The 25,055-nt window shown below is 45.8% G+C and overlaps 1 protein-coding gene across 2 annotated transcripts in view; it reads right to left on the reverse strand.

Annotated features, from left to right (window-relative positions):
- The window catches only part of ZNF143 (zinc finger protein 143), a 313,756-nt gene that overhangs the window by 171,267 nt on the left and 117,434 nt on the right, over positions 1-25,055 (reverse strand). For both annotated transcript variants that reach the window (XM_078680961.1, XM_078680962.1), the window contains exon 4: positions 8,786-8,869. In XM_078680961.1, coding sequence (XP_078537087.1) covers positions 8,786-8,869 — 84 coding nt within the window. The remainder of the gene's footprint in view (positions 1-8,785; positions 8,870-25,055) is intronic.

Here is a 25,055-nt window from a genome sequence, read left to right on the forward strand (position 1 = left end):
CATCCTACATTACACCACATCAAGCCCTACAAGAACGAGAGGACTCTCTTACATACTTCAAGCTGTGAGCGGTGATTCTTGGATTTCAAAGCTCGTTCCGTGCGGCGACCCCACTGTTCAGGTCCTTGAAGCCTTTCTGGTAAATCCGTCCCCGTGCAGGCTCGTCACTAGAATATATACAGATATGCAAGCAACAGCTCCTGTGCATACACTGAGTGCTCGACAGGTGTGGTCGGATGCCTTTTCCATCCCTATCCCTGAGAAACAGTGTCACTTCTGCTGTGCTCAAGCGCGGGCGCTGTTGCTCAACTATCAACTGCGCTACGTCCACTTTAAATATTTATACATGATATACCGGACTTCAGAGCGCCTAAGAAGGATGGGTCTCATAGATGACACATGTTGCATTAGATGCTCAGCGCCCCAAACTGACTTTCTTCATTTAGTGTGGGACTGCCCCAGAGTGGGAAGGTTCTGACAGGACGTTTTTTACACTATTGACGAGATCACTGATCTGCAAATGGATCTGACACCCTAAGTTGCACTAATGGGATATGTTAAGGAGATTCCCTCAGAGCGGCAGAAGCTGTCTGCGCTCCTGCTACTGTTAGCTAAGAGGAGAGTGGCAATGCACTGGGGAGTCACCTAGTCCTAAAAAAGGATGCCTGGCTTAGAGATGCAGCACATTGTCAGGGCAATCTAACTTCTTTCTAGAAGTTGACGCTGATAAGATGGCATCCTAAGCATATTTTGTACCCCCCTAGCGATATACTTAGATGCGCGGACTGGGGAGATGGGGAAGGCGATGCCCCTGCTATACAGGTGACAGATTAAGTGAGGATGTGGACGCTGCATGCACTCTCTTGAGAGGTTATTGCTCAGGATTCCCCCATTGTATATTACCAGAATGCCTTTGACTGCACCGATGGTGCACCATTCTAAGCTCATGGCCCGCCATGTACTCTGAGTGGTCCCACGCCCCTTCCACATAATGTTTCCCTATGCCATTCCTTGTTTATTTTAAGGAGTGACCTGGGCATGTGGCAGCAATTGGTTTAAGTATACTGTCATATATGAATCTTGTTGACAAATTTACTCTCTTCATGCTGCAATGCCTATGCCTCTCTCTCCATAATTACTTTTAAATGTCAATAAAAAAATGTAAAAATAAAAAGTTATTAAAATAGCAATTTCATTGTTGGTGAGATGGCGTGCCAGAGGTTCTTGAAAATCAGAAATCATGCTGAAATTACATGAACTACCTATAGACTGGAAATGTGTGCTTTTAAAGGTGGTTCTCACTGCTACTTAATGCTGCGTATGGGGAGGGGAGGATAAAAGGGAGCATGATTCGAAATAAGGTAATAATAGTATGAGCTAAACCTAAAAGGTTATGTAGGTATCAAGTTCATTTTTGAGTAAAGAGTGACTCCTGGCAGTGAAGGATGACCCGCTTACTCTGGCATCTTACAAGTTTGAAGGGACTACTGGACTTCAGGTTTAGGTTTCCCTACTGTGCAATAAAACATTGCCATAAAAGATTCAATTGCAGATGAGCAGATGTCTGTGTCTTTTATTTGGTTTGATTAATAGAACATGTACAAAAGTGATTATTTTGAAGGATCAAACTTGTTGAGGATTACTGCTGACAGGGCTAATCCTGGCAGAGCCCACAAATGGTCTGTGGCTGTTGCCCAGTCACATCCATTGAGATTCACCTGAGGAGGACCATCACATTTTGTCTGATCACTTGACCAAAGTAATAGCTGCGAGAGCCGGCCAGGGAGTGGGCCAGGGAGCACGGCTAGCGGGAAACCTACATACTGCAGCCAGCAATCGGTAGCCCTGGCTGGGGCAGCATCTGCTTCCAGGAGTCAATCGAGCCACTGAGGCCCGCTGTAGTCGGAATCGGGGCTGATTGAGGTGCATGCCTTGGAGGCCTGCTTCTGACTGACGGGTTGTTTGTCTTATTCACCCCTTCAGCACCTATACACCCCAGCCCCCGCATACTTGGCAACCCCCCATCAAATTGTGCTAATTTGCTCTGCCATTGTGCTGCTGGACAGCTTTTTGGAGTCCCGGTGGATAGCACTCCTTGCCCAGTTACTGCAGCCACGTGCGAGAGCGATGAGCAAGGTACAAGGGGGCAGGGGCTGGGAGAAAAGAGGGCGTAAAGAGTGAAACCCAGAGAAAGCATGTAGTGTGCAGAGTGTGCGACAGAGGTCAGAGTTTGGCAGCAAGACAGGCGAACAGGCAGAAAAGTGAGAGTTAAACTGCCCTAGTGCAGTGGCCATCACGGCTACCGCTGCTAGGAGGGAGAGAGCTATGCATGGTGGAAGCGGTCACTCCAGGCGGTGGTGCGGCTTGCTGCCCCACTATTTCCTGCTTGCTGCAGCCACTGCCAGCTGCTACTTGTCATCTGCCTCTTGCAACAGCCCTGTGACGGCCCCATAATAACCCTTTCAATGTCTGAGGCTTGGAGAAAAAAACGGTCCGAGCAAAAGGAGAATGTAAGCACAAAGCAATAGACACAGAGATCAGCACTACTGCAACACTATAACCAGTACATGGGAGCAGTAACACAGAAGCACTTTACAACTATACAACGTATCAACTTTGGGACCCAGTAAATACTGCAGTCTGCAACCATCTAATCATCTATAAGCGGCCCGCCGCAATAGGCAAACATTGACAGCGGCTCAACCAATACCAGCAGTTTAGTGGGAGGGAACAAGGAAGACAGCTGCGACAAATCAAAAAGAAGGCTAAAACAGAACAGGCACTGGCTAAATTTACCAACATGAGATCTGCGAGGGAGACAACAGACCTCATCAAAAATGAATAAAAGGAAAAGGAATTGTAAAGAGACAAGCAAAGCAACTAAAACAAGCATTGGCATTGCCTATAGGTCTCGCACTGAGAAGCATAACACACCCTCTATGGATGCAAAACCGGAGAACCTCACTTGGCTACATCTCTATCCCCATGGAAAGTCCCCGACAGCACCTTCACCAACGACCTATCGCCACATAGGCCAGAGACTCAGGTCATAAACAGTGACGTCTCCCATCTTACAACACAGGAGTGGGAAGAGTTGGTAGCCGCATATACCCTTATCTACCTCAGGAGAAAAGCAGCGAGACGCCTGATATCAACATCAACCAGGACAAACAGAATGGGACGTACAACAGACATTATTATTGAATACCATGCAATTGTCAGTCAATGCAATGCAAAATCAATCTGACAAAATGGACATTCAACTGTCACTTATCAATTCACTAGCCATTTATGTCTCAAATATCAGCTTCAAATTGGCCGACCTAAACAATTTGATTGGACGGCCCAAACTGAGACACAACTTACACAAACAAGCTGCACCTGTGTAGCAATTGTAGGGAAACTATCAACATTGCCATCTGTGATTGGGAACCTTCTGTCAGACATTACAAAACAACTAAAACCACAACAGCAGTATCCCAGGCTACTTTCCCACAGACGATAGAGCCAGCAATTGACCAAGCAGTCGTGTGGACTCAGAGAGTAGACTCACCAAGTAAAATGATCAAATCCAAGATGAGAACTCACAGATGGATGTGGGAAGCAATGATCAAGAGTACCAAGTGGCCTGCAACAAAAAAGGAAGTCATAACGGCCTGCAACAAAAAAGGAAGTCATCACGGATCATGAAGAAAGACGCCCGGTCAACTGCCCCACTCAACTAAAAACAACGACGAAAAAAAAGAAGAAAGAGCAAGAAAAGGAAGACAGACATAACAGCGTACTTACAAACAGACTCCACAATCCCAATATTTAACAGGCCAGTGCTGAGGGCAACTAGAGAAACTTCAAAAGACACGCAAAACAGATCCAACCAGCTCTCTACAGGTAGCACGACAACTGAAGAGGGATCAACAATAAGGGGAGGAGAAACCTTGCAGGAACTAACTACCTTAGATACAAGAGTCAGGGACTGCACCCTGGGAGTGGAGGCAGTCACTCACGAGGAGCAAGACCCAACTATTGGAAGCGGCTCAGAATCTGTACAGATAGTCTCAGTGAAATTCCCATAACCCTTGGAACACAGACATCAAATAGAAACCTCCGGAGGGCTGCAGACACAGCCAGAAACATGCGCTACCCTGTTTTTACCTGAATATAAGTCCAAAGGCAGTGCTGATATGCTAAACAGAGGGAACATCTTGCAACTCCTAACATCCATCAGTAGACTGGAGGATCTAAGATCAATTGATCTGAAACCCATAGAATTTGTGGAACATAACAACCATTTAGGGAATGGGGCAACAAAAGCGATCTGGCATCACCTGGAAAATCTAGGATGGCCTTAGATGAGCAAGAAGAACTATGTACTTGGGGAATTAAACTGGTGCCTGATCAAAAACCGGGATATCCGGAGACTCTGCTAGCTAGGCACAACGATCATCCAGAACCCCGCTATGAGTATTCAACGACACAGACATAAGGATTACGGAGTACATCTCCAATGTACAAGGAGAAAACAGTACGCCGGGGGGGGGGGGCTACTCCTACTGTGCCCGGAACTTTAGCACCACAAGACTGGGGTTGGTTAGCTAGCACAATAAACGTTCAAAGAAATAACCGCTCACTTAACAAGAATCTCTCACCAACAGTCGAAAATATCATACGTCTATGCTCTTGGACTGGGAAACAAAACATCGGATTCCAAGAGACCTCGTTAGACCAACCATTTCATTTACAAGGCTTGAATTATAGCATCCTCAAATAGTTAAGGAACAAAATTGCCAGCTCCAGTTTCTCTCCACCGGTCCAAGTGATACAAGCAAAACTTATTCAAACAATCACCTCTGGAAGTGAGTCTATGAGGGGAGACATGCAACCATTTTAGATGGAATAGTAATGGGTGCACTAAGAAGGATCTTCAGCCTACCCAAATACATGTCACCAGCCCAAATAAGACTAGAATTTAGTATACAAAGGCAAGGGCTGGCTGGTAGAGGAGCTTATCAAATGCTGGAATAAGATCAATAGAGCAGAGCCAGGGTTTCTAAATGCTCATTTATGGGCTGAACTGCTGACTAAGGAGAAAAGCGCAGCAAGGGTCTATCTGCAAGACTCAATAGTTCAACTATGCCTTCGCGGACTCTGGGAGACTTCAGGGACACATGACCGCTTCAAACAGCTTGTTAATAAAACCGTCAATAGAGTCACCTTGGTAGAGGACAAAGCATTACTGACGGGTAGGGCGCAGGAATGGTTTACTCTACATAGTTACACCAAGGCAGCATCTTAGCAATATCTGGGCACTGGTTTAACTAAGTCAACAAGGAGAGCAATGTTCTCTTGGGAACAGATTCAACACACCAGGGTAAATTCCTGATCAATTTACTTGTCTCTATCATTCAGGCCAAACATACCTTAGTCACTGAAGCAATCATCCAGATCCAGACCCAACTGGTCCCCAGTCACCAGGTAACTCAAATATATAAGGACCCCACTAGTCAATTGTGGCATACAATAAGCCCAAACAATTTATGTAAAAAAAGGGAGGGAACAGTTTATTAAGAAGATTTGTATCTTTCAAAGGGCAGTTAAAACATATATCGTGAACAATTCTACAGTATACACAGTTAAAAAGTCACAATCTCATAAGCAACATATACAAAAGTGTTTACAACGTTTAACATTTGTTTCATTGAGCATGATAAGACTAGTGTAAATGTAATATCCTGATAGACAAATCATAAAGTTCCTATATATTGTTTTTAGATGGGGTGTTGTTGGACTTACCCTGGTGTGTTGAATCTGTTCCCAAGAGAACATTGCTCTCCTTGTTGACTTACCTGTGGTACCCCTTCTCTTGGTTCTGGGGCCACTCCCACTGTCTTTAAACTGGTTTAACTAAACCCACTAAGGAGAAATACATGCAGTACCTCCTTGTTCAATTTACAACCATGGAAATGCCCTTTATAAACACTGCTGCCGTCTGTGCGGGAAGGAAAAAGGAGATATCCAGCGTTGGATTGGGATTAAAAATCGTCTGGGCACGCTAACAAAAAGTGGCCCAAATTTGCATATTACCTTTCTGCAAAACACTGCTAACGCGAGCAATCTTTTATTATAAAGGTGGGGGGAGCGTTGAAAAAAACGCACAAATGTATTCACATTGGTGAAACACACCTGAAAACAGGTGAGGCCACTTCTGCTCAGGCTCCCTGCTCCCGCTCAGTATGCACACATTAATGGGCCGGCCCAGCGAGAGAAAGGGAGTGACACCTCTGCCCATTAATAAAATAGAGGTAATGGATGCCCAGCTGCCTCCAGAAAGGCCACTCAGGCACCCACTGGGCCGCTGATGGCATCCAACAACGCAGAAACGACCCAAATCGGCCCCCCCAGGCTGCTCAAAAAAGTAGCCCGCAGCTGGAACTGGACACCGGCACCCCGGGCATTGCCCGAGTTCCCAATCCGACGCTGATATTATCCATCTGCTATGTATTTGCAAAGAACGTACGAGCGAACACAGAGCACTGCTAAGGCTCCTCTTCAACTTTAAAGAAATACAGACATGGAGGTAGGCGGTAAAAGCGATGTACGTTTAAACTGCCATCCCCTCAGATTTCTGACCACTGTCGAAAAGAGATTAAAAAGCGAGGATATATTAGAAAGGCATGGCATGCAACTGGAAGAAGTCGAGGATGCAGTCTAATAAAAGGCTGCGACATTTTAATAGCACTATGGTACTTTATGCACCTAACTAATCACCTGCCCTCTGGCAGGAAACAACTTCTGCACTTTAGCTAGAAGGGGACTGCTACGAATGCGTCAGGAGTCATCCAAGCAGCTAGCTATTTAAAGTTGGTTTAATTGCTCATTGGATCACACCTTCTTTGTTATTTTTAAACAGTCATAATTTCTCAGTGAATAAGATGTGATTTTATCATTGGCAAAAAGGAACTCACGTGTTTACACTGTCGCCTAGTCTACACCCTGATTGTTGCTTTCCAACCATTGGGGACTGCCATGAATATGCCGACAAGAACTTATGCTGCTAGTCTCTCAATGTCGGTCTGATTAATTACTGAACTATACTTTATTACTGCCCAGTTGCACACCGATTGGTGTTTACTAATGACTGGGGACCGCCATGAACCCGCTGACAAGTCTATAAGAGGCTAGCCTCCTAAAAGTTGGTTGCATTATCTATCCATTTAATGTTGGCTTCAATGCTCAATAAATCATACTTCTCTGTTAGTTTAGATAAGCATAACTTCTTGGAGAATATAATGAGATCTTATCACAGGTAAAAATGGAATTGATATAATTTTAAACTGCTGCCTATTTTTCTCTTTGATTTCTCTTATCTAACTAGAGGGCATTACCATGAACAGGCTGACAAGTTTTGAAGCTGTTAGCCTCCCAATGTTGGTACGGTTATCTAACGATTTATTAAAATACCATTGCCTAGTTGCTAATTGACTGCTTTTTCCGAACCATTGGTCACTGGCACGAATCTGCTGATATGTTTTTAAGATGCTATCCACCTAATGTTGGTTTTACTGTTCAGTGAACTATACCTTAAGGTGCTAATTCGCACGACTTTCAAAAGACATACTATGCTTTAATACTGGTATATATAGAAAGGGAAACACCGTTTTAAACATTGTTAGCTGACAAATTCAGTTTTTATTATCTATTGAATTATCCCTTACTGCCTTAACTATACACGACATTTTCGAAAGTATTGGCACACTTTTAACATTGGCATATAAGGTATAATGGGATTTATGTTTTAAGCATCGTTGTCTATTTTGCACATTTGATTGCTATTTCAATTTTATAATGTAAATAGTATTGCAATGATTTTAATTAACAATGCAAATAAAGACTTACTTACTTACCTGAGGACGAAACAGGTTTGGGGAAAGAGGAGTTAAGAACTACTGCTATCCAGGAGAGAAGACGCATGATGTTTCAATGCATAGTACTTACTGCCGCACTGTGGTCTACCAACGAGCAGCTTTCATATTATTGGCTGCTCCAATGGCATTATGTTTGCTTTTTAGGTGTGTTGTGTTAGTGCCATGCTCTGCCTAGGATGGAGAAGGTTCTGATCACCGAAAGGTCCCTAGAGTCAGCCAATAATAGGCTCTTGAATGAGATGCCGCAGCAACTAATGCTGATTTGGCGGGCATCAATGGGCCTGTGACTATTAGGGATGGTTTGACTGGAATTGGCATTTTTCCTTTTTTTCCGTGACAGATATTTATTTCAGGCTGGCTGTAACTCTCTGCTCTTTGAAGGGCTGGTTTGTACGGCAACTTACAAAAAAGGTGAAAATGTATGTGCATACCCCTTAGGAATTTTGAAAGGATATGTTACAGTTTGGCTTGATACCCTTGTGTAGACCTCCAAATATGCCCATGTTGGTGGTTGCAGGGACATTTACCACAACAGTGAACACATTAACGAAACCTCAATGGAGCCATTGACATGACCTTGCAGATGTAATTATCATGCTCCAGTACTAACACTTTTGGTTCCCTAGCCATGTTTAGGTCATGACCAAGTGACTGACTGCCATTACCTCAACATGGTGATCTATCCCAACATAGTGATCTCATTCCATTTATGATGCCCACTCGGACTTAGAGCAAATCAGCAGTACAGAATAGGTTGCAGCACTGCAAGCATGCCAAGCAGGGTACAATAAAAGGTTTGAGCTTGGTATCTTCCACTCTACAGATGTCACAGTTGAACAATGCTAAGATGAAACAATACTCACCATTTTTAGGCATGGACACATGTTGAACATAGGCAGTTGAACCATCCTCAAGCTGAATCACCTGGCCATCGATTAATTTTCCATCTGCAAACCATCATGAAATAAAATTGTATAAGGATATCTTTAAATAAAATACTGACTGATACCATTTTAATACAAAGCTAATTTTTCTATTTATTTTAATGCTATGTAAAACAAAAGTCACTGATTCCTCCGGTTCATCTGTCATGATACTTGTGAGAACATCTCTAGTGGCTATCAGCTCCTATTTACCAGGAATATCAACAAAGGAAAGGTTGATCATAGTTTCATTGGTTATAATCCACTTTATGCCAGAGAACTAAGTGGAGAAACTGAGGGCCTGATTTACAAAGGTAAACTTACACATTTGGGTAAGTTTACAATTGTTTGCTTTTCACAGAGAGATTTATGAGCAGTATCTTTACAACTGCGGTGTTTTCACACATAAAAAGACCTATCTTTTTATGTGCGTAGAAGTCACACTCATAAAGATACTAATTGTAAATTCCTTGTGAATAGCAAAAATGTAAAATGTAAATGTAAATTGATACTTTTTATAGCGCACTACTCACCCGCAAGGGTCTCAAGGCGCTTGTGCGAATACCGCTGTGGAACCCATCCTGGCTTTCCCTGTGAGGTGTCCACTCCTGGGCACCCCCAAGGTGGAGGCCAGGCATCCTTAGCGTTGTGGGGGCCGTTGTGGAGATTAAGCAAGCTATTGCCCAGAGTTGCAGAGTGGGACTCCATGATTGGAATAGGCACCGAGGCGAGAATTATCAGGTCCGTGGAATTTTTGAGCCCAAGACCCGCCGAGGCGGGGATTTGAACCCTGGTCCCGGTCTAGACCTCTGCATCAGGGTCTGCCGCTCTAACCATTGAGCCACACTTCTCCAATTGTAAACTTACACAAAATTGTAACTTTATATTTGTGAATCAGGCCCTGAATGTGGGCTACCTAAGAACCTATAGAAATCCTCACAAACTTTTTTGAAGAAGTGACAGGCGAACAAATCTCTAAGCAAGCTAAAAGATTACAAAACCTGTTAAACTGAGAATGTGCTCCATCAGCAAATCATCATTTTAAAAAAATTGGATTACCTTCTGCGGTCCTGCGATGACTGATACCCAATTTACTGATTTACAACTAAGGGCCTCAGTACGATCCCGCTAGGAAGGCCTCCAGATGGGATCCAGAACAAGCAAATCCGATGTTTCTGACTGAATCGTCTGCCATTCCAAACAACCAAGTACGATGCAAAGATCTTGTCTGCGTCAACCGAATCATTTCTGAATCCGATCCTGTCAGTCAGACTCGTTGCAGCCGAATCGTGCCGCGCAATGGAGTCGGCTTCTCAACAAGTGAGTACGATGCACGATTCGGACAGCTGTATCGACTCAGTCTCAGCGAGACGAAATAGCTGTGGGAATCGGACTACGGGGGGGGGGGAGTTGTAGCACGCCCCACTTCACCCAGTGCCCTCCGACTAGGTCCTGTGGGGGTACCCATGGGTCTCCCCTCGCAGAGCCCATTTTGCCAGGAAAGACCCAGACCCGAGTCGTACAGAGGGCTTTCCTAGCGAGATCGTACTTGGGCCTTAAAGTCTATATGCCTTCTAGTACACAAACATAACAACTGTTTCAGAGCTGCTGACCATGTAGGTTTCACAGTAAATCAAACCTGACTGATGTACAATTCAGCCAGGACCAATTTTAATTCAAAATAACACCATTAATACACCTGAATAGCAGTTTCTTAGCTTTGCTACACAGTTCTTCAAACCACCACCAGATAGTTACTGAACAGATCTTGCAGAATCACTTGAACCAAAGGTACTAATGCATGCCTTAGGGGTGGGAGGAAAGGACGTGAAAGAGGTACTCCACTGCATCAATAGCAATAAATATCAGGGCTAATCATAGAACACTTGGGTGGCACATTTTCTTACAAAGAAAAAAAGCTAAGAAAAGTGGTACAATTCATATTTTTAAAAAACAAGTCATCTTTTCTTCTTCCTCCCATAGCCATAAACATCAAGAAGATGACTGGGAATCTAGAGCAGAGGTTCTTAACCTTTTTGATTTCTGTGGACCCTAACTTAATATTTACTGGAAACTGGGGCCCCCACTGAATCATTATTGGAATTCAAGGACCCCCACTGAGTCATTATTGGAACCCAGGGAGTACACCTTCAGTAATTTCAATGATTTGAATATCAAAACAATATTTAAATTTACAGAAAGAAGCATTCATCAGACAAATAAACACATTGTTTAATATTTTATTTAATTAACAAATAAATGTAAGAAATCTAAGTTTTCATTTAAAATTGGAAGGTTGCGACTTTTCTAAATTCAATTGAGGCTATCCATCGTCAATACTATATTCTATTTGATGCATTTGCACTTCGCCCACAAATCAATTTGAGAACAAACTTAATTTTACATTTTCCTTCTTTATGTACATACAATTTATTAATAAGATAACATTAATATTATGTATTACTACTACTTAACATTAGTAATAATATGTCATTTTCAAAGCCATTGCGGATCCCCTAAATAGGCATCGCGGACCCCCACCAGTGGTCCGCCAACCACAGACTAAGAACCACCATTCTAGAGGCTGAACTAAATTACAATCCTCTCTTTAGTAAACACATAATCTAATAATTTCATAGGAAAAGGCTTTCTGACCCTTGGGAATTTAATTAGATTGCAGAATGTATACATTGTTGTTGCTCTTAGGGCAAACAGAAAGATGGCTGAACTGAACACCTAGAAAAAACCTTACTAAAGATTCGGAACCTAAAATTGTAAAGGCTGTTTGAAATAGGACAGTCCCACCCCTTCCTGCTAGATGAAACACAGGAGTAGAGTGTTTATTAGAAGAGTCTGTTTACAAACTAGACATATAAATACCACCAAGGAGTTCAGAGGGCCCATGTCAATGGCTACAGGACTAAACAACAATTGCAAGTGTATTTCCTTCAGAAGCTTTTGTTGTTAAACAGTGGGGATGTGAAGCCTCTAAATGACAAATATATCAGACTCGACACAGCATATGACGTTGCAAACCTTGAGTCCTGCAATTTAACTAGCTCCAGGCTGTAGGCGTTTATGATCCCATTTGACAATCTTTACAGCACCTGCAACAGGAACACTGACTGGGCAATTAGTACACTAAATCTATTGCAAGAGGTACGTCACATTAACATATGGATAACTACTGATCTTGAAGCCCCATAGTCAGAATTAACTCAAATGAGCTCGTGAGTATCGTACTGCTACACAAACAATGGTCAATGTTTTGTAAGTGTTCCACGTCTGTGGCTGTCTGTACTAAGTTTGAAAAGATACACTATAGAAATAAGGTAGTCCAGTATTAGCTCCACAAACCTGACTTTATGAATGGGAAAACCAGATAAATAATCTCACAGAATGCTTATTAAAGAAGATTCCCTCCATCTTGTAAATCATTCTTGGTCCGTATCACTATAGATTTAAGTGACACAGTATTTTAGGCACTAACTAAAATCATCAAATTGCAAATTCAGTAAACAACTACAGTATGTGTAAAGGCCCTCGTAATAGTTTACCCCTTCGGTGCTTTGGACGGCCCCCGGCCATCATAAGTCACGATGGGTGTGTGCGGAGGACAACCGGGGGCCGTCCGAATCCCTCCCACCCACTCTCTAAATCGCCTGCACAGGGAGAAAATTGGCACTGCGCGCAAGGGGTTAAACGTAAGGTTCTCATGTGTTTTCTGGGAATGGCACTAAGGACCATTAAGCAGTTGGTGATCAGTTTCCACAATCAATTCAACAACAGTTTTGACACCTAATGTATCAAATGATGAAAGTACTTAATGTGAGTGACGGCCTTCACTTAAGTTGCATGGGTTTATTAAAACACTGATATACCTAATTTTTTCAAAAATGTCATACATTGTAAATCACAGCAATTTTATAAACACTTGGGGCATGATTACGATGTTGGTCGGAGTTGCCTCCAACCGACACCGTTTCGGTGGAGAAACTGCCCGGCCATAGGTCGGCAGTTCCACACACCGAATTATGATCCGACTGTACATAGTGTGGTCGGAAGCTCCCATTTCTCAATGGGAGCTTGTGAGGCGGACGGAAACTGCCTGCAGCACAAGCTCCCATTTAGAAATGGGAGTTTGTGAACAACCCTGCACCGGTTCAGGGATGTTTAGGAGGGCACCCTAGGTGCCCCCAGGCCCAGATGCGGAGGGCCAGGAGGGAAGGGAACTTTGGTTTAGGCCCCCAATGTCGCTTTTGGACAACCTTTCCATGTTGGAAAGGCCGACTTGGAAAGGCTATCAGAAACCAACACTATAATCCCAACGGCAGAAACGCTGTCCTTAAGGGATTATGAGGAGTTTTCGACTGACCAACGGGCTCTGGGAGCCCATCGGAAAGCGTTGGCCGGTCCCTATAACTGCTGCCGTCGACCGCATGCATCTTAATGCTTCAGTCAGACCGCAGCAGTAGATGCAGGTCAGACTGCACCCCACACGCTGTAGGCTGCAGTCCGAACCGCATCGTCATGAGGCCCGATCATCCAGCTCTTCCTTTTCAGCTGATGCCTTATTAATTCATGCATGAATAAAGAGGCAGCAGAGTAGATTTCTAACATTATGATGATATTCTAAAGGGGGGCGAGGCTAACCGTCGAACATGGCTAACGCTCTGTAGCGGAGCTCCGGGACTAGACCAAACAATCCAGCAGTTATCAGCGATGTTGGGGGGACATCCAAAGGCTACACCATGCCTCACTACATGTAGAATGCTGTTGGCGGTGTGGGGTGCCCGCTCGGTGCCATAATTTGAATCGACACACGCAGCGAGGGCGGCAGGAGTTGAGCGTGGTGTGAGAGCCTGAGTCCGGCAGGCTGCAGCGGATTGAGGCGGCCCGGGAGACCTGCGAACCACTGCCCTGAAAGGCCTTGAAACAGCTTGAGGTAACTGAGGTGCCTGTGCTGCATGGACACGCTGAGCGACCGCCTGGAAGTGGTGGCAGGGTGGCTACACTGAAACACTCTGCTGGAGGCCACCTCAATCCCAGTTGCGGAGTGCCGCTGGAGGCCGGGCGTGCTGTGGCCACAACAGGCTGGAGGTGCGGTCTGCGCTGTGGCCGGGCAGGGCATGCCTGGTGAGTGCGGCCTTCCCCCCACCGACCCCCCTTTTCAAAGTGATTGCATCATCGGTCCCACATAGGTCGCAGTGGAGGACACACCTCCGAGGGGGCGACACTGAGCCCTGCCACAGTGTGGAGCCCCCACCACATGCACCGGCCCGGCAGTGCAATCTGCGGGGTGGGTGCCTTGCCGCTGAACCAGATAATAAGCGGTGCGCAGCCATAGACCACGACTGTTTGGGGGCACTTTGCACTGCTGCAGACTTGGCGCACCGAGGCCTACCCAGCGAGGGCGTGATAAGTCATCTGCGAAGGCCACAAGCGGGAGTGTGGCCTAGCTTGTGCCTCCTTTCTATTCCCGGCCCTGGCTGCTGAAACTACACGCGCCAGCAAGCTTTGTTGTTTATGGCACCTTCCTGACTGTGCGGGACCAGCTCTAAGCTTCTGCATGACCGTATGCTAGAGGGACTGCTGCTGCCCGCGGGCATAAGCCACATGCTGCAATAACTGTTGACTGGGACATGGAGTGCTAAAGGCTGCCCTGTTCTGACGCGGGTGGCCTGTCCCTCTGGCTTGAGAATGTGGTGCCATATTGATGGGATCTCTAGGAGTGTTGCGCTAGCTGTGTGAGCTGGTTGAAGCAGCGCCACACCTGAATCGTAGCTGGCCTGGCTCTATTGAGGGGTACCTACAGCACTGTCTTTGCAAGAGGATCCTCTGACTGCCGGGTCGACCCTGGATTCCCAGACCCGGTCTTGGCTGTCTCCAGCTGGTGCCCCGATATCAATGTGCCTGACTCTGTACAGTGACGCAGGGGAGCGGGTGAGCCCTTCAGGAACGCCCCGTGCTGTGATTGCGTGGTGCCTCCAGTGCACCTACTGGCGGGGTACTACCAGCCATTGGCTCCAGTGTACTACAGCGGTGGCTGGTTCTACTCAGCAGCACACGATGGGGTGCACTAAAGTAAAACAGCCGGAGCTAGTCTACCCTGGCCCATCACAGCAGGAGGACACAGAGAATACCACCCAGCTACCCCTTACGGGCTGCGTCCCACCAATAAACATGGAGGCTGCCCCGGACAAACTGGACTTAATATTGCAAGAGTACGGGAGTCGCTGGAGCAGCAAATAGGATCATTAAACTGGCTTTACGCTGCTCAAGGCAGACCACGTCAAGATGGCCACTACAGTCAAAAGCAACAAATTACTTATTGCAGAAATGCCCCCGCAGCACAAGAACCACGCAGGTCAGACAGCACAACTACAGCCCCACAGAGTTGGAGACACGGAGGGCCGGGCACTAAGAAATAACGTCTGCATAGTTGGCCTGCCAGGACGATGTGAGGGTCCAATGTCACTCGCTTTGTGGAACAATGGCTGATGGAGCAGGTAGCTCTGGAAGGCCTGTCTGATCTCTTCTGTGTTGAAAGCGCACCCAGGATCCCCACGAGAAAACCGGTTGTGGGTGCTCCTCCTCGTCCAATGATTGCCTGGATACTTAATTATAAAGATCGGGACACGCTGCTCTGCATTGCCAGGGAGAAGTCCCTTATCCTGTATGAAAACAATAAGATCTCATTGTATCCAGACTTCACAATCCTGGTTCAGCACCAGAGGGCCTCCTAGCAAGCAGAAAAAAAGAAACTCAGGGCTCTGAATCTTAAGTAGCTTTGTTGTTTCCCGCCTGCTTGAAGATAATGCATGAGCAAAAATCATACTTCTTCGACAGCCCGGAAGAAGTAGCGGATTGGTTAGAAGTGACATTCCCATCACACACATCAGCGAGATCGACGCAAAGCACAAACCTTGGATCACAAGCAGCGGCAAGTGTGAGAATGTGCCACACTAAATCAAATCGCAAACTCTCTGCCAAAAGCCCATCCCCGGAACAGGTCTTGGAGGGCCGGGAGGTGGCGCGTCTCACTGCGGTGACCTTCAGAGACCGCAACCCCCTCTCCTCGGCGGAGTCCTCGGAGGCCACTAATATGCAATCGGATTCAGAAAACAGCCTTGCTCTGTTCCTGTCCATCACTCCACAAACTGTGAATGATTACCTGGGTTAGTGCCTCACCCGGAGCAACCTGGTAGGCCTGGCCTTACCCAGTGGTATACGAACCACAGTCCTTAGCAGCTCCCCCATTCTCCCAACTTCTTCATAACCTTTGTAAGCGACCATGCACTGCAAAGCCCAGGAGTTGCATCCGCCGAAGCAAATGTAAATCAATTCCAGATGTATATTTACAGAGTTGAGTTTCTTGTTTGGTCCAGCACTGTTCAAGGCTTAGACCTAGTATTGGGTGGTAACATGGATTTTTGTTCATCTGGCTCACCCTCCTTTACAAAGCGTACAGCACACTATCCCCACGAGGCGGCAGGACTCAGAGCTGTGTACAACCACCCATGCCCACATAAAATACAATAATCACCTGGAATGTTAGAGCGTTGGGCTCTGTGCATAAACGGCACAGAATACATGCCCAGTTAAATTTATTTATTTATTTTTATTTTATTTAGGAAGTTTATATAACGCTAGTCTGACCGGAAGGTATTGGAGCACTTCACAACAAGTACAGAGCAGTGCAAAAGAAGGCAAACATAGAACAGTAAGCAAAACACTCAGGGTACAAATCGTAAGAGAGGATACTGACGAGTTCAAAATACAGAGTCTTGACAACCACCTTGACGAGAGGAGCAGTGACGTTTAGAACTCCGAGCTACTCCTATCTGTTCAATAGGGAGCGGTCGAGGAAAAGGATTTTGAGCTGGCTTTTGATTTTGGGGAAGGAAGGAATAGTTCTGATGTGGGGGGGGGTGGAGTTCCAAATTTTGGGTGCATTTCAGGCAAAGTATCTGGCTGCAGTTTTTTGTTTTCGTGCTTTCAGCGGGATAAGAAGTAGAGTATTAGAACTTCTGAGAGTCCTGTTCTGGCCCGCTTTTCTGAGTTTGGACGCCAGATATTCGGGTTTGCCTGTGTGAAGGGCTTTGTGAGTGAGGCAAGCTGTTCTAAAGTTCGCCCGCATTTCAATTGGTAGCCACTTGAGTTCTTTTAGTGCCGGAGAGATGTGATCAAATTTCTTTATTCCAGTGACCATTCTGGCGGCCGCGTTGAGGGTTGTTTTCAGAGGAGCAAGGTGAATTTTGGCTATTCGCGAGAGGATAGTATTTCCATAGTCCAATCGAGACAACAACAATGCTTGGGTGGCTTGTTTGAGGTCTTTGGGTGGAATGTACGGTTTAATTTTGTTTAGTAGTTTCAAGTTAAGGAACGCACTCTTTGCCGAGATCTTAATGTGTTTGTTCAAGTCGAGTTTGGTATCTAGCGTGATGCCTAGTGATTTAACAGAGTCAGCCAAGGTGAGGTTTCCATTGAGCTCATCGATTTCTTTTAACCATTCAACCTTTTGTGGATTCTCTTCTTTGTTCGAGATGAGGAGTAGTTCTGTTCTGTCCGGGTTCAGCATTAAATGGTTGCTTGATAGCCAACGTTGTACTTCCTTTAGTGTTTCATTGAGTCTGTGAGTGTCTTTAGAAGAGGACATTTCCAAGTAGAGTTGGGTATCATCAGCGTAGAGGTGAAAGGGGATGTTAGCTTTTCTGAGTAGGGTGGTGAGGGGTTCCATATAGATATTGAAGAGTTGAGGGGAGAGCACAGACCCTTGGGGCATTCCCCTCTTGACTGGGTGATGGTCGGATTCAAAGCTGCTGATTTTTATTCTTTGGGAGCGGTTATGCAAGAATGAAGAGAACCAGCTGATGACCACGTCAACGAGTCCGGCCCTTTCTTCGAGAGCTTTGAGGAGAAGATTGTGATCGATCGTGTCGAATGCCGCCAATAGGTCTAGGAGAATGAGGAGGCAACACTGGTCAGAGTCCAGTGATTTGTATATGTCATCAATTATGTTGAGGATTGCCGTTTCCGTGCTGCACCCTTTCCTGAATCCCGACTGATGTGAGTCGAGTAGGTTGGTATTGTCCAAGTGCCGGGTTAGTTGGTGGAGAACACATCTTTCTAGGATTTTGGAAAGAAGAGGAAGGTTAGAGACGGGCCTGAAGTTATTCAAGTCATTTCTGTCCAGGCCTGGGTTTTTTTAGCAGTGGAGTGACTTGTCCAACTTTCAGACAGTCTGGGACATCTCCAGTTTTTAGGAAGCTATTGATAATCCTGCACCACAGTGGGGCTAGGGAGAGTTTCCGTTTTTTGGTGAGTTGAACCGGAAGGGGGTCAAGGGTATGAGATGAAGGTTTAGAGGTGGAGAAAAGTTTGATTATCTCTTCTTCTGGAATGGGCTGAAAGAGAGACCAAGGTTTAGTAGTGGGCGGGAGGGCGCTACCAGGCACCCCGCCGTGTCTGCTATGGGAGGGGAAGAGCAGCTGGTGATCAGAGATCGTACGATAGAGGAGATCTTGTCATTAAAGAAGATGGCAAAGTTGTTGCAACGTTCTTTGGAGGCCAGCCCCAGGGAAGAATCAGGTTTGGAGGTTTGCTGTCTAATAATCCTGAAGAGTTCCTTAGGTCTGTTTTTTGCACTCTCCAGAGCAGAGCGTAAAAACATAGATTTTTTTGTTCTTGATGTGATTGTTGTATTTCTTCCGTATAGTTCTGAGTTTGTCACGTTCGCAGGTAGTAGGCAAGCTCCTCCAGCGTCTTTCTGCGGCTCTTAGTTGTCTCCCTTCTTCATTAATGTCAGTCGAACCAGGATCTGGACAGAATGGCTCGATTTTTTCTTAGTTTCAGGGGTGCTAGTTGGTCAAGGAGGAGACCCATGTTCGTGTTATAGAGCGCTGTGAGGCCATTTGTAGAGAGATCTTTGTCACTGGGTAGGAGCAACTTTAGTCTATCCACCATGGCGTTCAGGGGGATCTGGGTGAGATTTCTTGACCATTTGGGAGGGTCATGAGCAGGAGGCAGGGACAGGGCTCTTTGGTTGATGTGGAATAAGATCATGTGATGATCTGACCAGTCCACTGGGAGGATGTTGTCGATCGTGATTGCGTCTTGGTGGGCAATGATGACATCCAGGGTTGCTCCTTTGTTGTGGGTTTCTTCAGAGCAGTGTTGTGAGAGGTTATTGTCACAAAGGAGAGTATTGGGAGATTGAATGAGTGTGTTGTGGGCTTCATTCCAGTGTAAGTTGAGATCACCCAGGATTATGAAGTTAGAGTCTTTGAGAGCACCGTGGGCGATCAGGTCAGAAAGGTGTTCACCAAAAGTGGGGGAGTTGCGAGGTGGATGATAGATAAGGTGAACAACTAAAGGGCGGCTGTCCTTAGTCTTGATGGTGACAGATATACATTCAAAAGAGCTGTAATTGCATGGGTCCATTACTGCGATGTCCATGTCATCTTTATGGATGATGGCTACACCACCCCCACGTTGATCTTTTCAGTCTTTGTTGATGATGGTGAAACCTGGGGGCACCAGCATGTCTAGACAGGGTGGGGAGATCTCATTTAGCCATGTCTCCGTGATGAACGCAATGTCTAGTTCCTGAGAGAGGATGGCTTCAGCTAATTCCGTTGCATGCTTGGGGGCTGATCTGTAGTTAATGAGCATGCAGTTAGTTGCAAGATTACTTTTGTTCCCAGGCTTTCCTAATGGTGCCCTCTGTATGGAGGTGAGGGAAGACGGGGGTCTTGGGGTTTTCACTAGAGGAAGGTCTCTTCCGAAGCCTGTGATCACTTGAATATTGGAGTTAGTGGGAAACGGGAGAGGGGAGTCGTAAGTGGAGGCTAGGACCATAGCTTCTTCAGCGGACATTGCTGCTTTCGTTCTGGATGGTCTTGATGCAGGTGAAGCACCTTACCAATTCTGAGGCCGCTAAGCTCCGTAAGAAATGCACAGGCCAAGTGTATAACACATCATACTCTGCCTTCTTGAGGAGGGCAGCTATCTGGGTCAGAAACGGAACCCTATTTGTAGCCTAGGAGCAGCGCATAGATGTAAATGGCAGGTATGTCCTAATCCATGGCACACTAGATGGCACACACATAGTCACAGGCAGTATATACGCCCCGAACTACGATCAGGATAAATTCTTAACAAACCTCAATTCAGCACTCACAGACTGGGTGGGGTGCCCATGGCTACTAGGGGGTGACTATAACGCTGTCCTGGATGTACACTTAGATCGCTCTCATCCCCGACTTCAGGGAGCAGTCTCCACCAGGCAGGCAGACGCCCTCCGTGGATGGGCTGAGGGTTGGTCGCTGGGGGACGTCTAGTGCCTCAAAAACCAAAGCAGTCGAGAATACTCATTCTACTCACCTTCCCACTTGCTACACACGAGGCTACACAGGGAACTCTGCTCCCTTTCCCTCACAATTCAGTTCACACATGCCACATACTTAGGGAAGACTTTTTCTGATCACAACTCACTGGAGCTCACATTATCATGGGGGAGAGTCCCTACACCAGTCTCCACTTGGAAGTTACGGCCATAGACGTTGGAAGATGCTGTGTTCCGTGACACTATGGCCACAGCCATCACTAATTATTTTGCAAAAAATGCCAATTCTTCGCGCCTCATAGAATGGGAAGCATTCAAGACCGTTGTGAGGAGTACTGCTATCAGTGCCACTGTAGGGGCCCGACAAGAGGTACATAAACACCTTAAGTCCATAGAAGACACACTGAATAAACTAGAGCAAGAAACTGTTTATGACCTCACTAAAGGGGGGGCATTACAGGAGGCACATATACAGCACTCAAAGTTACTAGTGCGCCTCCATACAATAGATCACCAGTCCTATACCCAGCTCAAACATGCAGAGGCATATAAATCAGGCGTGCTTCTTGCACAGCAGCTGTGCGACCCACCGCCCCCGCCCCTATACATAAGATAGTCTTACCCAGCGGCACAACAGTGAACACACAACAAGACATTAATTCTGCCTTTTGCAAACACTGTTTAGGGCCCCTGAGGGGACAGGTGTAGAATCAATAGAATCTTTCCAGCGTGACTTCTGCTGTCCCCAACTACCTCAGGCAGACCAAAAGGACTTGGCTGGTCCTATCTCTATTAAGGAGGCCATCCGGTAACTCCCACGCAACTAAGCACCATGGTTAGTTGGCATACCAGCAGAAATTAATGACACTTTCTCTGACAAATTAGTCCCTCACTTAGAGCTCCTATATCAATCAGTCCTAGAAGCTGGGGGTCTCCCCCTACCACAATGCAGGCTCTGGTTACTTCCTTTGACACCCTTAGCTGGGAATACATGCTACTCGTCCTTGGTAAATTTGGCCTCTCCCCTGCGTTTGTGCATTGGGTCAAGTTACTTTACACTGCACCCACGGCACAAGCCCGTACAGGAGTGTATGTCTCGCAGCCTTCCCCAGTGTGCAGAGGCACACGGCAGGGCTGCCCTCTGTCGCTATTGCTCTTTGTGATGGCGCTTGAACCCCTCGATTATCAGGCTCCGGAAGGCGGCAGCTATGAAAGGTATTCAGGCCGGTAACACTGCACATGTATTATCAGCATATGCTGACGATCTCATCTTATATGTCAATGACTTTGAGGGTAACCTGGAGCCTATAACACGGATTTTTAATTTGTTTGAACACATTCGGGCATTGCCATAAACGAGAATAAGTCCCACACATTCTTTTTTCACCCAGGAGAGCACCCGGAGGCCATTAGATTTGGGCTGCTCTCTCTTCCGGCAGCGCCAACTACCTTCAAATACTTTAGCAAGCCCTGGCACACATATATTCCAGCCCTGAAGAAGCAGCGGGTCTCTTGTCCCGATCGACGAAACACGTGTTGGCTGGAGTTTTCATCAACAAGAAATCATTAAAACGACTAATTTATGATGTTTTGTTTCCTCAATATAAGTTATCTACTTGTTACAGTGTATATATGTGTGCCAGGGCTTGCTAAAAATTTGTGTACAGATCTGTGGATCTGAACGGTGGGGTTTTGGATGTTTACCCCCTCGCTGGGCACCTTTAATCAAAATTCAGCAATAAAAGAATATACACCGAAAAGATAGAGTGCCATTTCCACCCAGGGCACATTCATCCCAACGAGTTTACCTTCAAATACTTCGGCATCCAAATAAATAGAAACCCACAAGAATTACTGGATGGCAACCTGATGAGGGTAATCAAGGCACTCTGCACCCAAATCTCTTTTTGGGTATTACTGCCCCTCTCTGTGGCGGGCAGAATAGCCATCTCCAATATGGTCATTCTCCTGCGTCTGCTGTATTTTTTTTTACAAATCTTCCAGTACTGATCCCAGCCTCTTTTTTCAAGACTCTAGACACAATCTTGTCGGAACTGATGTGGGAGAGGGGCTGTAAAAGGGTAGGTCTGGCCAAGCTACAGCTGGGGACGGACAGAGCGGGCATGGAGGCACCGGACTTCTGCAAGTACTGATTTGCAAGCCAACTGCAATGGCTTTCACACTGGCTGGTGAGGCGTAACCTGCATGAATTGGGCTATACAGCACAATCCCTGGCCCGAGACGCTCTCCCCGTCTTACTGCTACCTCAGAGTAGGATTCCGCCTGTGGCCCCTCTACTGCTTCGAATAGCTCTAGCCTACTGGAGAAGAGCACTACAATATATAAATCAGCGGCTCCCCTAGGCCCGTAACACTGCTTGGAATCCCCACACCCACTGGGTTGGTCACTAGGCGGAGCATACATAACTGGACAAGGGAGGTTGTCTCCACAGAAGGGGCGCTATTGGCGGAGAGTGTGTTGATGCACCAAAAGAACTTTGCTCGGGTGCAGGGAGTCCTGCGCTCCCTTTTTATCCAACATGCAGCTATCGTCAAATATGTGAAAAAGCACTGGGTGAAGGAAGGTGTGGAGCCTCCGACTCACGAGCTGTCTATGCTGTATACCTGATGGAGGACGGTTGCCATCTGATGAGGTGGCTATACGGAGGTATCCGCACGCATGCAGGGATCACCCTCACAACACTTAGAGAAAAGTGGGCTAGAGATCTGGGCACGGACCTTTCAGACAAAAATTGGGTCTCTCTCCTGGAATACTTTAAGAGGGTGTCCCCTAATGCCAAATTTAAGTTTATACAGTACAGGATCCTCCACAGCGCCTCTCTTACTCCGCATCACTTAAACCGTATGTATCCAACGGCACAGGAACACTGCCCAAGACGCCATGCAAACGACGCTGACCTACTAGACATCACGTGGATGTGCCAGCGCCTGGTTAGGTTTTGGGCCAAGGTCACACATATATTAGGAACTGTGACAAGGATCTCTAACTGGGACACAGCAGAACTGTGCATACTGGGGCTGGTTCGTTTATCTAAGACACAAAAAGTACAGCTCAGGGTCGCAGACTTAGCCTTAATTATTGCGAAGCACTCCATCACTATGAGGTGGATATCGGCCTTTCCCCTAACAGTATATTACTGGCATAAAGAGGTGCTTAGGTGGGGAATTGCAGAGAGTGCAGTTATCCGTAGGGAGGAATACAGGGGGCTCATCTCCATGGAATGGGATCTGATGCTGGAAACTCTTAAAACCACCGACCTCCTTAACACTATAACACACACTAGGGCGCAAGCTCCCCCTCAGCTTACAGCTGTGGATGGCGCCCTCGTGCCCGCACTGTGCAGGGCTTGCCGGGGGTAACCGCATGCATTCCATTTGACTTAAAAGGAAAATACCATGCAGATAGAGCTGCGTTCTTGGCTCGTATGGGCTTATCTTGGGGTGAGTCAGATGGGGGCGGTGGGGGGTGGATTGGGGTTGTTGAATGTTGTGACTGAGTTTGTTGGCTATTTACCTGCAATAGATACATGGTACTGAGTTTGTACTAGAATATCAAGATCTCATGTTGGCATGCTGCTCCTATCCGGTTTGTAACCTGTACGCAAGGAGATGTCTATGTTACCCTGCACCTTGTGGGGTTAATTGTGTACCTTTTGTATCAAGAATTGTATGAGGCTCTACGCATTGAAAAAACGTATAAAGTATGTAAAAAAAAATGATGAAATACTAAAGGTAATGCGGGCTCTCTTGTACCTTGCAGTCCACCTATAGTTTATGTATAACAAAAAACAATGCAACATACCCCTGAGGTAGATTCCTTCTACCAAGAAAGAATGTATGAAACAACTTTGAAATGAGCCTGGGTTGTTTGTGTCCTTAAAACAGAATAGGCCTCGTAGCCTACATTACCATTTGCAAAAAGCCACGTTGAACAAAAATGATTCCAGTTTGCTTTTATACTCTGTACAGCTTCTTTGTACAATTGTAATTTCCCAACATAGGGATAGCTTACAGATTGGTGAGATATCCTTTTCAGACCCACAAATAACTGTACACATTGTGGAAGCCTGAAAGAGAACACTGCTGTAGTTTATTTTTGTATCTTGTCATTTATATAAAAATTGACTTAACATACTAAGATATGAAAACAATTAAGCCAGGTACGGTAGGCAATTTTGGAAATACTGCACATGAAATGATTTAGGTATTTTGCCACAACACTAGACTTGTTCGATAAATGTCACTGTCTTGATTCCTCCCATAACCCCACACATTTCACATGCATAACCTCCTTGAATTTTAAATGCAGGTGATGGTTTACTGAGACTTCAGAGCCAAGCTGCTAATGGAGTGAAATGGGGCATCGCTGAAAATCCGTTGCTTGAGCCCGGTCAGAGAATAGGGTGTCAATTAACAGATTTGATGAGAAGCCTGCAACCGGTGTAATAAATTGAAACTACACCATTTATGCTTCAAAATGTTTATGAAAATAATTGTGTCTCTTAGCTGAGTTTCTGAAACGCCTTGTGGCTTCACAGGCAAGAAGGAAAAACACAGATATATAACTGATCAACCAATTAAAAGAGTTTACTCATGAAATTTTTTCTCTGGGACCATGGGTATGAGTGTTTGTAATTTCTGTCAAGGTGGAAAAGTCCAGATCAAGAGTTCTCTAAACTAGAGAGCGTGTGTACTAGGGATTGCTTGCCCTCACATTCACCTGAGGTAAATCAATCCTTATATTGAGAGTCTACTTTCATTATTTTATTTGCTTGGAGGATGACCTACCACCAAAAGAAACATTTTAATTTCTATAACTAGAAATGTAGTCCTCCATTGTAAG

The sequence above is a fragment of the Lissotriton helveticus genome, chromosome 3_1, assembly GCF_964261635.1.
Source record: "Lissotriton helveticus chromosome 3_1, aLisHel1.1, whole genome shotgun sequence".
Classification (NCBI taxonomy): Eukaryota; Metazoa; Chordata; class Amphibia; order Caudata; family Salamandridae; genus Lissotriton; species Lissotriton helveticus.